Genomic DNA, 14,839 nt, shown 5'->3' with positions numbered 1-14,839 from the left:
CGATGGACTTGAGTTTGAGTGAACTCCGGGAGTTGGTGATGGACAGGGAGGTCTGGCATGCTGCAATTCATAGGGTGGCAGTCAGACACGACCGAGCAACTGAACTGAGACAACAGTGTTTTGGCCATCTGAAAGCTTTTTGGTATTTTGGAGCTTTTTAATGTCATGAAAAGTTGAAGTTCTGAAGTTTCACAGCAGGTCAAGAGCTTATACTCCCCTAAGATTTAACCTTGCCTTTCCCCCCAAACTGGTTTCTATACTTTTAACTCTCCAAGCATACAGATATAAGCAGGCACTGCTTGGGCCTCATTTGCAAGAGCAAAGCATTTCAACCATTTGATTTCATTTATTTGCTGGTGTAAACATGGGCCATGTAGCTCAAGAAAGGATGATTCAAGAGCTGGTTGATAACTGCCACAAATTCAGAATACACATCCTCATTGTGGTTTTGGTTTTAAACTTTAGTTTATCCATTATATAATGGATCCTCACTGGTCCTTCACTACTGTTTAAAAACACTTTTCAAACTGCAGTAACTTGTAGCCTTTAACCCATTTATACAGAAGACAGAAGACAAATTTAAGGCATTAAATTGCTTTTGTTTTCAAAACAATGAAAATTGGTTTAAAATGTAAAGTATCACTCTTCTCACATGATACTCATTTTTAATTGTTCTTTTGCCTTTAAAGCACTGCTGATAGTGCAGAAATGGCTGTTGTAATAAGACGTGAATTTTGCCCACTGTGTTGGCCAAAAAAGGCAGTGCTGGACAAAACTTGAACTTTCATAAACCGTATCCCTGACACTAAGAACCTTTTAGAGGCCTATAGTTGAAGTGATTTCCCTAAACCATGGGTGGGATTACAATTACTCAGGGTTAAAATATGTTTCATTCATACTCATACTGAAACACTCAAGAATAATGGAGGGAGGAGTTGCCTGGTGGCCAAGATTCAGTGCTTTCACTGCAGAGGTCCACGTTCAGTCTCTGGTTGGGAAACCATCCCACATACCGCCAAAATACAAATAATAATGCACACAGGTAAGGTAGAACCTAGCATTTTATTTAGATCTTCATTAAACTGTTGGAATTGAGAACCAGACATACGTAATAAACCTCCGAAAATAGATCCTGAAAGGCACTTTCTGCTTAGGGCAAGCAGTCATGGAATAAGCATGTAAACAAGCTGGCTTCTCTGTACCACACCAGCCAAGTCAGCTTTCTCCATGGCCAGCTGCACCAGCTCTGCCCTCCCTTCTGTTAACACCAGCCAGAACCCCTGTAGGTCTAACCCAAGGTTTTTCTGTAGGACACCTTGGCCTACCTGGGAATGCTGGAAACATGTTAAAGGAATCATGGTGTTGAGGAAAAAAAAAAATCTTTTAAAAGCTGCCATCTGAGGTGATGGCTTCTCTGTACTTACGCCATACCCCAGAATACAATAAATAAGCAATTAGAAAATGTTCAAGTATGAAGGGATTTCCTCCTCCCCGCCAAAAGCACTGCTCTCTGAAGGAAGCTGGTTTCTCTGTAGCTACACCAGCTGTCCAGAAAGCTCATTGGACCTGGTTTTGAAAATAAAACAAAGTTAAAACCCTGGGAGGAGTTCTTGTGCAGTGTGGAGTACTCAGTCTTTCTTATAAAGAAAAAAAAAAAAGTTATCTGGTACCAAAGTGTGCAACCTACAGACCCTCAGGTACTGCCCTGTGACTTCTCTGTATGACATCACAAGGGTGCCAAGTGCCTGTTTTTCTAGAGCTAGGAATTGGTGGTTTGGCTAGTGCTGAAACCATGCATAGGATTGGTTTACTAAATAAAAACCTTATTACGTACGTCCTCCAAAAGACAGCTGAAAGTGGAGAGATTCTGATTTGGTGCTGTTTAAGAGATGGCGATTAAGAGCATAAGCACCAGGGAGATGGTTTAATGGTAACTGCCTTTTTTTTTTTTCTTATGTCAGGCTAGAGCTCCAACTGGAACTTGCGTTACATGCAAGAATGATTGGATAGGGAACACTCCCTGACAAAGAGCTACATAATTAGAAGTGGATCAAGTTATAGGGAGGATAAGGGGAAGGCTTCACATTCATAATAGAGCTCAAGACATTACAAATTCATGCTGACAGGGCTGTGGCATTGCCAGACAAGAAGCTATAATGGAACTACAAGTACTTTACGTGCACATTACAAGGACATTTTCAGCATTTGGTGGGAAAGTCAATGCAATTAGGATTTTAGAAGGTTGGGTCATAGGGCACAAAGGTTCAATTTCAAAGCATTATTTACTACAATGCTGTTGATTTGTTTCTAGGCAGTTACACGGATCACCTATGCTCACTAAATTCATTATAATGGTGAACAAAACACCTAGGGACAGAATAGCAAGCCCAACTTACAGTCCCCCACACAAGCTAAATTCATGTCATTGACTATAGAGTGACTGCAACTGATCAGGAGCTGAAAGAGGACAGGAAAATTTAGGAAGAAGGGCCCTTTCCCGCAGAGCTTGAAGGCTTCTCTGTAGCCTACGCCAACAAGTCTGGGGAAAAAAGGCTAACACTTTCAATATTTAAGCTTTTTGGGCACTTCCCATGGGAAGCTGTCCCTACCAAAGTGGCCATAGGCTGCAGTCCTCTGATAAATTGGCTTCTTCAGATCCAGATCCCTGGAATATACAAGTCCGTAACTTAATATGTAGCATTCAATTAAAGTAAAGCAAAACAATCAGCAAGACTCATTTTCAAGACTTCTGGCAAATGAGTTCAGTTCTCTGGGGTATGCTAGGAAAGAAGTTTGTGGCAAAAGTGTTTGTTACTTCCCTGGTGTCCAAAACTCCTTGCACAGTCCTTATCAGTAACTATAGTTCTCGTTTTTCCGTCCCTGGCTCCAACAAATATGAAAACTTGTCATTATTTGGAGAAATTTCAAGTGTCAAAAACTCATCTAAAGTCATGGAATACTTACCAAGGTCCCATGCCCACACCCTACCATGGTTATTTTTTTTACAACAGCCATGTACGTCTCATTTATCTGCACTAAAAATTCTTTTAAGTAAACATCCCTCAGGTAACAGGAACACAAGTCTGTATCAAATGTGGAGAACTTTTCTAGGGTAGTTAGTCTAAGCCATGGAGCACTAGAATTTTAGATTCTTCCTAATAATTTAAGCCTCTACTGAAGGCAATTTTTTATGATATCAACACATTCTAGGAATTAAGATGTTTCCCCACTTGAGTCTTTCTTCATACCTTCGCCTTCTGAGATTTGAATATATCAAGTTTATATACACACCCACACCCTCAATGTTTTTCACTAGCAATAGGCTTTACCATCTTTACCTGACAATGACCCCAGGGCGGAGGTCAAAATTCTTCTTCACAATCTCTAATAGCTCTCTCTCACTCTTCTGAGAGGTGCCATAATGGAAAATGGAGATAGACAATGGATGAGATACTCCAATAGCATAAGAGACCTAAAAGAATTTAAATATCATTAAGAGTCAGTGAGCAAAAGACACACACTGTGTAACAGACTGGTATTAAAAAAAAAGACAAGTAGTTAACTGCTAAACATCCTCCCACTTACACACCTTTTAGTGAACCCAGTTATAGGAAAATATATACCTGAACAAGAACCCTTCTGCACAGACCTCCTTTAACAAGGGATTTTGCCACCCAACGAGCAGCATAAGCAGCTGAACGGTCCACCTTGGTATAATCCTTTCCTGAAAAGGCACCTCCTCCATGAGCTCCCCAACCACCGTAAGTGTCCACAATGATTTTCCGGCCAGTCAAACCAGCATCACCCTGAAATTACATAATTTAAGTTACTTTATGCCCAATCCTTTCCAGTGGTTCTAGATCAGGCCTGCCTGTTAAATGCTTATTCAGTATCACTTGGCAAACATCCTCAGAAGATTCACACGCAGGCTTCAAAAAACCTAGGAAAAAGGTGGAAAGTAGCCAGGTTTTTCCAAGTAACCATGACAGATTACAAAAAAAAAAAAGGCAAATTAACTGAAATTGTAAGGCCTTACCTGAGGCCCACCAATAACAAATCTGCCACTTGGCTGTAGATGATAGATTGTGTCCTCATCAAGGTACTTTGCAGGTACAACAGCTTTGATGACTTTCTCCTTTAGAGCATCTCTCATCTCATCAAGACAAACTTCTTCATCATGCTGAACAGATATAACAATTGTGTGGACTCTGATGGGAAGTACGGCACCTCGATCCTGCATATACTGCACAGTCACCTTGAAAGCCAAACATCAGAACATCAGTCTACTGAACAATAGCTTTGTTCTTGGTTCCCTACCCTACACTACAGTACAGAAAATAAATGCTATTCTTCTCTTAGCTTTAATCAAACAACCTTACTGATGTCCTGTGCCAGTGTAATGGGTGTGGCTTTACGATGTTCATCACTTACTTGAGTTTTAGAATCAGGGCGTAACCAAGGCAAAGTGCCATTCCGGCGCAGTTCAGCCAGTTTGGCATTGAGCTTGTGTGCTAAGACAATGGTTAAAGGCATACATTCCTCAGTTTCATCAGTGGCATAACCAAACATCAAACCCTATAAAAGGAAAAGTCACCAATGCAATCAATCCAAGCTTCAAAATTTGTTAGAAGAAGAGATGCAAACAGATGTCTGCCAAGATACCTGGTCTCCTGCACCAATGTCTTCCTCGTTTCGGTCAAGATGAACACCTTGGGCAATATCTGGCGACTGTTGCTCCAAGGCCACTAGCACATTACATGTCTTGTAGTCAAACCCTATAAACAAAACAATGTGTGTTTTTTTTAAGGGCCATAGCAATATTTTAAAATTTACAATTACCTGGAATTCTAAATGCTGCTAAAGAAATAAAATATACCTAAATGTAGTACTTTTAGAGAAAAGCATAGGGCCAGAACAAAAGGACAGTAAAAGTATACGGGTGGAATTAAATATTCCCGGGAACACTCTAGAAAATAGAACTAAAGAGGACTGAAGGAAGTATCTGGAAAAATGAGGTTAGAAAGTCAACTCATTAAAACATACCTTTGGAAGAATCGTCATATCCAATGTGTTTAATGGTTTCACGAACCACTTTCTGGTAGTCAACAGCAGCTCTGGATGTAATTTCCCCAGCAAGAAGGATCATTCCAGTCTTAGCAACAGTTTCTAATAAAAGAGATGTTCACACTCAAATATCACTTTATAAAGTTAATTTTCATGTTATCTTTTCATCAGGTGAAAAGTGTTCTGAACCTACCACAAGCCACTTTGGCATCAGGGTCCTGCTGAAGGTGGGCATCAAGGACAGCATCACTGATCTGGTCACAGATCTTATCTGGGGGGAAAAAAAATTCCTGGCTCAATTTCTTTAATTTACTACTAATATAAGTATGTCATGCTTCCCTCCCTATAACTACAGCTGTTAAGATCTTTGTGAATGGTTTCTTCTAAAATTGTGGCAGGGATTCCCTCCATGCAGTGGTTAGGACTCCACTATTCCACAGGAGGGGGCAAGGGCTCTATCCCACATGCCGCTTGGCACAGTACCCCACCCCCTACAAATTGTGGCAAAACCTATATAACATAAAAATATATCAATTTAACCATTTTCAACAGCATACCTAACTGCCATCTAAGTAAAGCATTCCTTCTGCAGAAACCATTTTCCTGAAGAATCCTGCATACAGTGATACATACTTCCAAACTTGACACCTTGGTTTTTTAATGTAACTGTACAACAAGATCACCAATTCAGGTAAGCCAGCAGAACAGCATGTTTAACACATTTAAGCTCATTGTGATATATGCACTTTACACCTTTTTACAAGGACATGAGTCCCATCTTTCCACTATTTCAAACATTTTGAAAAACTAAAGTTCCCAGGCTAAACCAATTTTCATTGTTATACAGAACAGCCACACAACAGAGATTCAAATGCAAGTACAAAGAAAAAGTGGCTTTCTTCCAACCAAAAGCAAAACAAGCAACATTCACCTTTACCGCATTAATTTTCAAAGACAACAATACTTAACATTTTATCCCCCAAGTTTAAAATTCTCATTATAAATCTAACACAAAGTGTGGTCTGTTTATCAATTTCTCCATGATCCTCTAAGGAACACCAATTAGGGAAGTGAGAGAAAATGTCACTTAAAGAGTTAAATGATAAAAGCAAGGACACCTCACGAACAAAGGGGATAATGATTTGATTATCGGCAACAATTTGATTCTGTGTTAGGTAATCCAGGATCAAGAGCTGAATAGGCTGGAAAATACCCAAATGTATTCTGAATCCTTGATATTCCCCTCATCTATACAGCTCCCCAAATCTTACTTTCCTAAATTTTCTTTAACCAACCAAAAAAATCTTAAGTAAAACGTGTACCGCACTCATGCCATAGACCAAAACAATCTAAACATTTCCGAATGCCTGCAGCTTTAACTTAATAAAAGGTGGGTCAAACACACATGTTCCCAACACTGGGAGAATACAAACAAAACCACCACACCACATCTGACCGTCACTCATTAGGGCCTCAGTAGACCACTAGGTTGCTCGTGGTGTTTCACCATCGGCACAGTAGGCTTTCTGGAGAGAAATGGCTCCTTAAGCCATCAGACGACATCTGTCATTGTGGTCATCCTAAGAAAGGTCTGGATCAGACTAGTAAAATAGTGATCTTCACCATACGAGGTTTTCAGGCTGCGAATGAAAGTTCCTTGGTATTGCTTCACTCCTTCGCGTGTAAATTGATCCCCGTAATGGCGGACCGCTGGACAAAGCCCGTAGGACGTGTGGAGTAAAACCCTGCTTAACGGTCAGCCCCATTGCAATGGCGCCTCGCACTCAATTCATGCTTCCTGTCCTTTTCACGCGCGATCCAAATAAGGCAGGGATCCTCAGACAAGCGCTATATTTAGTTGGAGGCTGTCACCTTGACGCCAAACCATATACCGGCTAAGGGCATGTCTTATCCTTCACCGTAGCCAAGGAATTAATGGGGAGCGCGGACCCCCCGAGACCCAGACCGCGCTCTGCAAACCGGCCGGCTCCCTCGCCCAGAAGCCACATGCGGCAGACACGTGGTTGCGGCTGCAATGCGGGGCGCGCGCTCCCGCGGGCCGGACGCGAGCACGCGGGGCGGGTCGCCCACTCGAGGTGGCTCGGCGCGCCGAGCGGAGAGGAGGAAATAGTGCCCTCCTTGGCAGGAGCACGAGCGGCCGCGGCCCCCACCCTTCTCGTTTTCTGGAATCTTCCGCATGCCGGGGCGCGCGGCCGGATGGGAAGAGGGGAAGAGAAGCGGGGGAGGGAGCGGCGGCCACGCGCTCGGCACCGGCGGCGCCACGAGGAAGGCGCGCGGCCGCCGCTCTTCCCACCACCAGCCGGGAAAGGGTCACTGGCGTGGACACCGCGACTAGCGGGTCCTACCAACCAAGCCCGATCCCGCGCCCCGCCCCTCGCTTCGCTCCAGGGCCCGTCACCTCACCTGGGTGGCCTTCCCCCACGGACTCGGAGGTAAAGAGGAACGTGCCCTCCTCGATGAACGCGTCGTGGAAGCCGTTGAGCTGCCCGTTCATGGTGGTGGTAGTAAGTCAAAGTGGAGTAGAGGAGAAAAGGGAGCGGCAAGGCGACTGCGAAGTGTGCGAGCAGAAGACGGCGATCTACTTAGCTCAGGCGGGCGGCGCGGAGCGAACGAGGCGGCGGGCGGCGCGGCCCAGTATTTATATACGGGGCCCGCGCGCGCCCGAGCCGAGCCCCGCCCCTCGGCGCCCGGCGCCAATGCGCCACTCGCGCGGGGACGCGGGAAGAGGGAAGGGGCGGTGCGCAGAGAGGAGCTCGGGCCGAACCACTGTCCCTGGCAGGGGGAGGGAGCGGGGGTAACGCGCCCCTCCTGCGAATATTCGCCATTTTAAGCACTACTAACAAGGGGTGAGGGGAAAGACAAGAATACAGGGTCACCGTACCCTTCCGTGAGCCACGGGGGAGGAAGACAGACAAGGGGTTTATGGGCCTTCTCCCCTGTGCTGTGACATGGCACCTCCCTCCCGACCGTTGGCCCGGCTGTCTGGCCGCAAGGTCGCGTCCCCCAGCGGTGGCCTAGGGAATCGACTGGGGTTTTGTCCTCTGGCGCTCCCCGAGGGTCTTTCCGGCTGCCCAGCCTGGGGATGCCCGGGTGACGGGGAGCCCCGGTAGCCCACAGCCACGTGAAAGTGGCCATATTGGCCGGTCAGCGTACGAGCCTTCGCGCGGCCTTGTGCCTCCCCTTCCTGCGCGCTGCCGGCGGCTGGCAGTCCTGGGACGGGGGGGGTGAGGGGGCCGTCCTGTTGCTAGCAATGTCTTAGTTAATGGTTCTGTGATGAAAATGGCCGAAAAACGGAATAACGAGAGTTCTGGCATCAATTTCAACGACTGCCGCCCCCCGCGCTAGAGTTTCGGAGAGAGGCCTTACCCTTTGCACACCCTACGGCAGAGGCTGCACTCGGCCTCGGGCTCCAGCCTGTCCTCCGAGAAAGGCTGCTCACGAGGCTGACCTTGCACTTGCTGACTTTAATGTCTTGGAGGGGACAGAAAGAGTCGATGTTTAGAGGGTTGTTTCAGTTTTCTGTGCAAGAGAGTGTTGAATATCGGTGTGTGGGGGAGGGGGGTGGGGGCGGCGGGAGTCTTTCGCCCTTGTATGTGATTCAGCAGATCAAGGTGAAACGAATGGTCTGTTTCCTGAAGCTTTCACTTTATATAATGTCCACCTGCGTTTGTGCCAATTTTGCCCATTAAAGGAATTCTAGGGAAAGAAAAAAGAACAAAACCAAACTTGAGCCAGCTAGGGGCAGGGAGTCGGGGACTGGCTTCATGGCTCCCGTTTGGAAAGACCCACAAGTGGCGGGTGGGCCCGTGTCACTTCCTCCCGCCCCAAGGGCGGCGGACACGGTGCAGGGCCGAGAGGGGGCCGAAGATGGGGGGGTGGGGATGGCTGCCGCTGTTGCGGTGGCCCCGAGCGCGTGAACATTGGCTTTAATGATGTTATTAGGAAACCGCTTGCTCCTAGGATAGAATGCTCGTTACCCTTGGGAGACGAATAAGACCCCTTGCAGCAGCTCCAGCTGCTTACGGCTCAGAGAATTAGGAAAATTCAGAAGAACAATCCTCTCTTCGGTTTGCAAGAGGCAAGGAGGTTGGGGCGGGGGGAGGTTGCTGTTTGGGAAACAATGGAAGCACTAGGGATTCTGACAAAGAACTTAAAAAAAGGGCTCATCTTTAGACTTTGTGACCACATCCATGTTCCCTCAAAGCAGGGAACAAGAAAAGGCTAAATCACAAAAGAGGCAACATATATGCTGTTTTATTGGCTTATATTTTCCAGACTAACTTCGTGGAAAAATAAACTGTAAGACTTTCATAATTTATTGTGTGTTTTAGAGTCACCTTTTTGTTTTTTTAAAGCAGAATTCCAGTTATCTTACAATGTGTAATAAAATTTCCAACAGAAACAAGTTGCCTGTGTAGGCCGGTCAGTGCATGATCTTCCAGCAGAAGAATCTATAGGGGAATCCAGAATATAATTAGAAAGTTATTTAATTAATATGGAGTCAGAACAAGGGGATTAAATTCAGTGATTAGGTCATTAAGCCTTTATATACCCCTATGCTACCAACTCCACAGTGAGGCTGTTCTTTCCAAGGAGATTAGAATCAGGTGTTCATACTTGCTTACCTCCTCATTCTTGTTCTTAGCATCTGTACTTTAATGGTTAAGAGTAGGGGTTTTCGAGTCAAGCCTCTGCCACTTATTAACAGTGTTGAGCAAACAACTTACCTTCTCTATACCCTAGAGTCCTCAAGACTGTAAAATTGGGATAATAATTGTACTATCACAGAATTGCATCAAGGATGAAACAAAATCATTCAAGTAAACTCTTTAGCACAGCAGTAAAAAAAAAACCCTTCAGTGGCTTCCAATTGTTGTGTGAGGATAAAGACCCAAATCCCTACCTACCTTTACAGGCCTCAGTGTGATTTACCTGCTATTTCTTTAACCTCATTTGTGCCGCTTTCTCCTGTCTTCTGCTTTGAATTTCTTTGAACTGTTAACAGTTAAATTTCTTAATTGATTACCCTCAGAACAAAGCAGAGCACATTTTCACTGATTTATATTATTCACACGGTCCTTTCTTCCCACAAATATTTATGAGCATTTCTGTCCAGCGGACCCAGGATGGGTGCTATGACAGTCCTGGTCTCTGCCCACCCAGAGCTCTATATGAGGGGAGATGTCTGGCTAATTGTTCCCCATCATTCCCATCTCAGCTCAGCTGCTGTTTCCTGGATGTAGCCTTCAGCTGCCTTTTTCTGGAGGAAATGGTCACCTGCACAGATTTCTCACAGGATCCTGTGTTTTCCTACATGGCACTCAGGGCTCTTTGAAATTACAGAGTTGGGCATTATTTGATGAATGTCTCAACTCCCAGTTAGATTTGTAAGCCCCGTGACAATAAGAAGGTGGTCAGTTTTGCTCAGGCTTTATCACTGAGAGTCTGATTCACAGAAGGTGTTTAAGAATGTATATATGAGAAGGAGAGAGAGGGAGAAAGAGATGAAAGGATAAATATAAGAAATGGCACAAAGAGATAGGGAAATAAAAAACCCAGGGATCATATAAAATCAATGAAAAGAGCTGCTGCTTTCTTTTCGTCACCAGAATTGTAATTAATAACACTGAAAGCTCTTTACTGACAGGGGAGCTCATTGCCATCCTGTTCTGAGAGGAGTGAAATTTCTGATTCTATACGTTAGTGGACTTCCTGGGCAGCTCAGTGGTAAGAATCTGGCTGCAGTGCAGGAGCTGCAGGAGACATGGGTTCAATCCCTAGGTTGGGTTCAATCCTGTGGCGGAGAAAATGGCAACCCACTCCAGTATTCTTGCCTCGGAAATCCCATGGACAGAGGAGCCTGGCAGGCTACAGTCTATGGTGTCCCAAAGAGTTGGACGGCACTGAGCATGCATGTAAGCATGCATACGTTAGTATTCCAAGGCTAAAATAAACTAGGAGGAGTTGCTGGTTTATTTCATATTCAACGTGAATGAGATTTGTTGAATGTGAAATGTAAAGCACATAGAAGAATTTAATCACCTAAAGGCTCCAGATCTCAACCTCAAGAACATTAATGTAGCAGGAGTTCCACAAAAGAGGCAAAACCAGTGGGTGGACAACCTAGACAGCAGGTATAATGACTCCAGGTCTTATCCATCTGCCAGTGAAGGAAAGAGTACCAGTAAGGAAGAGAAAGTATTTGCAGTGCAAGAAGCTGTTGATTTGGCAGGAAAAGAGAGGGAGATGACCCTGTGTGTATCAAAAAGTAATAGCGAAGGTGCGATGTTCAGAAGAGAGCTCCAGACTACCTTCTATGTGATAACAGGCAAAGAAGAAGGAAATCTAGGCCAGCTATCTCCAAAATGGTGCCAGTTCTTTAGGACCAAAATTCAGACATGGCCTTAGAAGCAAACTAACTCTGCTCTGCTCATGTGCTCAGTTGCATCAAATTCTTTGAGACTCCGTGGACTGCAGCCTGCCAGGCTCCTCTGTCCATGGGACTTTCCAGGCAAGAATACTGAAGTGGGTTGCTATTTCCTACTCCAGGGGATCTTCCTGACTCAGGGATCAAACACGCGTCTCTTACATCTCCTATATTGGCTGGCAGGTTCTTTACCACTGTGCCACCTGGGAAACTCTAATGGGTTCTGAAACAAATATTGGGTTGGCCAAAAAGTTAGTTCCGGTTTTGCTGTAACGTCTTACAGAGAAACCCAAATGAACTTTTTTGGCCAGTCCAATACTATGTGACTCCCCTCAGTGTGACGCTTCTCGTAACCTGTTTTTGTTTCTCTGTTTTTCTCTTCTGATAATCAAATCTTTTGACAAACCTATTAAGTAGTGAGAGATGGAAGAATGCATAGGGTACAATGCAGAAAACACTGATGGAGACTATACTCTAACGATGACAGCATCTATAATTTATTGTGACAAGCACTGTTCAAGCATCTTTTCTGTGCCTTACAATTCTGATGAGGAATTCCAATTCTGTGCCTTACAATTCCAATGAGGCAGATGCTGTTTCTCTTCCTGTTTTATACATGAAAAAACTGACGTGTAATTCACCCAGGTAGTGGACTTGAGCCTGGATCTGAGCTCTGAATTCATGCCCTTTGTTACGTGTCAAAGGATATATATTTCACAGTCCCTGAGGTGGCCACAGGACTGGAAAAGGTCAGTTTTCATTCCAATCCCAAAGAAAGGCAATGCCAAAGAATGCTCAAACTACAGCACAATGGCACTCATCTCACACGCTAGTAAAGTAATGCTCAAAATTCTCCAAGCCAGGCTTCAGCAATATGTGAACCATGAACTTCCTGATGTTCTAGCTGGTTTTAGAAAAGGCAGAGGAACCAGAGATCAAATTGCCAACATCCTCTGGATCATAGAAAAAGCAAGAGAGTTCCAGAAAAACATCTATTTCTGCTTTCTTGACTATGCCAAAGCCTTTGACTGTGTGGATCACAATCAACTGGAAAATTCTGAAAGAGATGGGAATACCAGACCACCTGATCTGCCTCTTGAGAAATTTGTATGCAGGTCAGGAAGCAATAGTTAGAACTGGACATGGAACAACAGACTGGTTCCAAATAGGAAAAGGAGTTCATCAAGGCTGTATATTGTCACCCTGTTTATTTAACTTATATGCAGAGTATATCATGAGAAACGCTGGGCTGGAAGAAACACAAGCTGGAATCAAGATTGCCGGGAGAAATATCAATAACCTCAGATATGCAGATGACACCACCCTTATGGCAGAAAGTGAAGAGGAACTCAAAAGCCTCTTGATGAAGGTGAAAGTGGAGAGTGAAAAAGTTGGCTTAAAGCTCAACATTCAGAAAACGAAGATCATGGCATCCGTTCCCATCACTTCATGGGAAATAGATGTGGAAACAGTGGAAACAGTGTCAGACTTTATTTTTCTGGGCTCCAAAATCACTACAGATGGTGACTGCAGCCATGAAATTAAAAGACGCTTACTCCTTGAAAGTTATGACCAACCTAGATAGCATATTCAAAAGCAGAGACATTACTTTGCCGACAAAGGTTCGTCTAGTCAAGGTTATGGTTTTTCCTGTGGTCATGTATGGATGTGAGAGTTGGACTGTGAAGAAGGCTGAGCGCCGAAGAATTGATGCTTTTGAACTGTGGTGTTGGAGAAGACTCTTGAAAGTCCCTTGGACTGCAAGGAGATCCAACCAGTCCATTCTGAAGGAGATCAGCCCTGGGATTTCTTTTGAAGGAATGATGCTAAAGCTGAAACTCCAGTACTTTGGCCACCTGATGCGAAGAGTTGACTCATTGGAAAAGACTCTGATGCTGGGAGGGATTTGGGGCAAGAGGAGAAGGGGACGACAGAGGATGAGGTGGCTGGATGGCATCACTGACTCGATGGACGTGGGTCTGGGTGAACTCCGGGAGTTGGTGATGGACAGGGAGGCCTGGCGTGCTGCGATTCATGGGGTCGCAAAGAGTCGGACACGACTGAGCGACTGATTTGATCTGATCTGATCTGTTCTGATCTTTATGTGGTTTTTTATTGTTTATTTTGGGGGCATTTAACTCAAAAAGAATTGAAGATATGTAGTAAAATTTCCCTAACAAAATCCCTTCCCTATTTACTTGTTTATATAAAAAAGGTTACTTAGTGTTTATATCTATAAAAATGAAAAATAGATCAGTAATGTATCCTGTCCCTCCTAGCAGTAAGTAATATTCTTTCATGGATCTTAAACTAGTGTATCAATATGTCAGGTAAGTGTATACTCCTCGGTTCTCTCTCGTCACAACAAAGATTTGGAGTGACGGACATCAAAGCCCTCTACGTGTCACAGCTGTCGGGTCTTGGACAGACCGTGTTATAGCTCTCAGATCTCGAACAGACCGTATTATAACTCTTAGACAAATCAGTGTTACAGTTCCATGTTATACCTCTATTTTATTTGGATAATAGCAGGAAAGTCCATCCTCGAGGCGTGAGGGCATGCCGACCCAAAGACACAAAGAGAAGAGTGTCCCCGTGCGTGGGAGAGAGAGAGAGACCCCCTAACCCTTTGGCTCCTCTTTTAATATTTTTTTTTCTCCCCCTGGGCCTGCCCTATGCAAATTGGGCTAGCCAGGAGTGTTGTTTGTTCTGAGGTCCTCACTCTGGTCCTTGGACCTTCCTTTGTTCTATTTTCGTGGGCTTTTCCCTTCTTTGACTTTTAGCCACCGCCATTCTGGACTCCTATTTCCTATTCTAACTACCGAACAAATACATATACACGTATATGTTTATATATTTTTCCTTTTTTGATGGATAATTATAAAAAATTAGAGTGTATTAATATTTATTTTGCTCAGTTGTATACTGATTATTAATAAATCAAGCTGTTAGGTAGTTAGAATAGGAAACAGGAGTCCAGAATGGTGATGGCTAAAAGACAAGGAAGGGAAAAGCCCGCGAAAATAGAACAAAGGAAGGTCCGAGGACCGGAGTGAGAACCTCAGTTAGAGCAAACAACACTCCTGGCTAGCCCAATTTACATAGGGCAGGCCCAGGGGGGGAAAAAAGACATAAAAAGAGGAGCCAAAGCACTCTCTCTCTCTCTCTCTCTCTCCCACTTGCTGGGGTGCTCTTCTCTTCACGTCTTTGGGTCGACATGCCCTCACGCCTTGAGGATGGATTTTCCTGCTATTATCTAAATAAAATACAGCTGTAACATGGAGCTATAACACTGATTATTCTAAGAGGTATAACACGGTCCGTTTG

At 44.5% G+C, this 14,839-nt stretch overlaps 1 protein-coding gene across 1 annotated transcript; it reads right to left on the bottom strand.

Moving 5' to 3' along the window:
• Positions 1 to 1,043: 1,043 nt before the first annotated feature.
• MAT2A (methionine adenosyltransferase 2A) lies at positions 1,044 to 7,701 on the bottom strand. The gene is made up of 9 exons (XM_005891676.3): positions 7,489 to 7,701; positions 5,258 to 5,335; positions 5,044 to 5,166; positions 4,663 to 4,775; positions 4,432 to 4,575; positions 4,037 to 4,255; positions 3,624 to 3,806; positions 3,339 to 3,472; positions 1,044 to 2,665 (listed from the first exon to the last, which is right to left on the bottom strand). Exons 1-9 carry the CDS (start codon positions 7,577 to 7,579, stop codon positions 2,563 to 2,565), a joined length of 1,188 nt encoding a protein of 395 aa, XP_005891738.2. The 5' UTR covers positions 7,580 to 7,701; the 3' UTR covers positions 1,044 to 2,562.
• Between the last annotated feature and the right edge of the window lie 7,138 nt (positions 7,702 to 14,839).

The sequence above is a fragment of the Bos mutus genome, chromosome 11 (assembly GCF_027580195.1).
Source record: "Bos mutus isolate GX-2022 chromosome 11, NWIPB_WYAK_1.1, whole genome shotgun sequence".
Classification (NCBI taxonomy): Eukaryota; Metazoa; Chordata; class Mammalia; order Artiodactyla; family Bovidae; genus Bos; species Bos mutus.
Note: the sequence above shows the minus strand (reverse complement) of the source record. Positions and strands in the feature narration are given on the sequence as shown.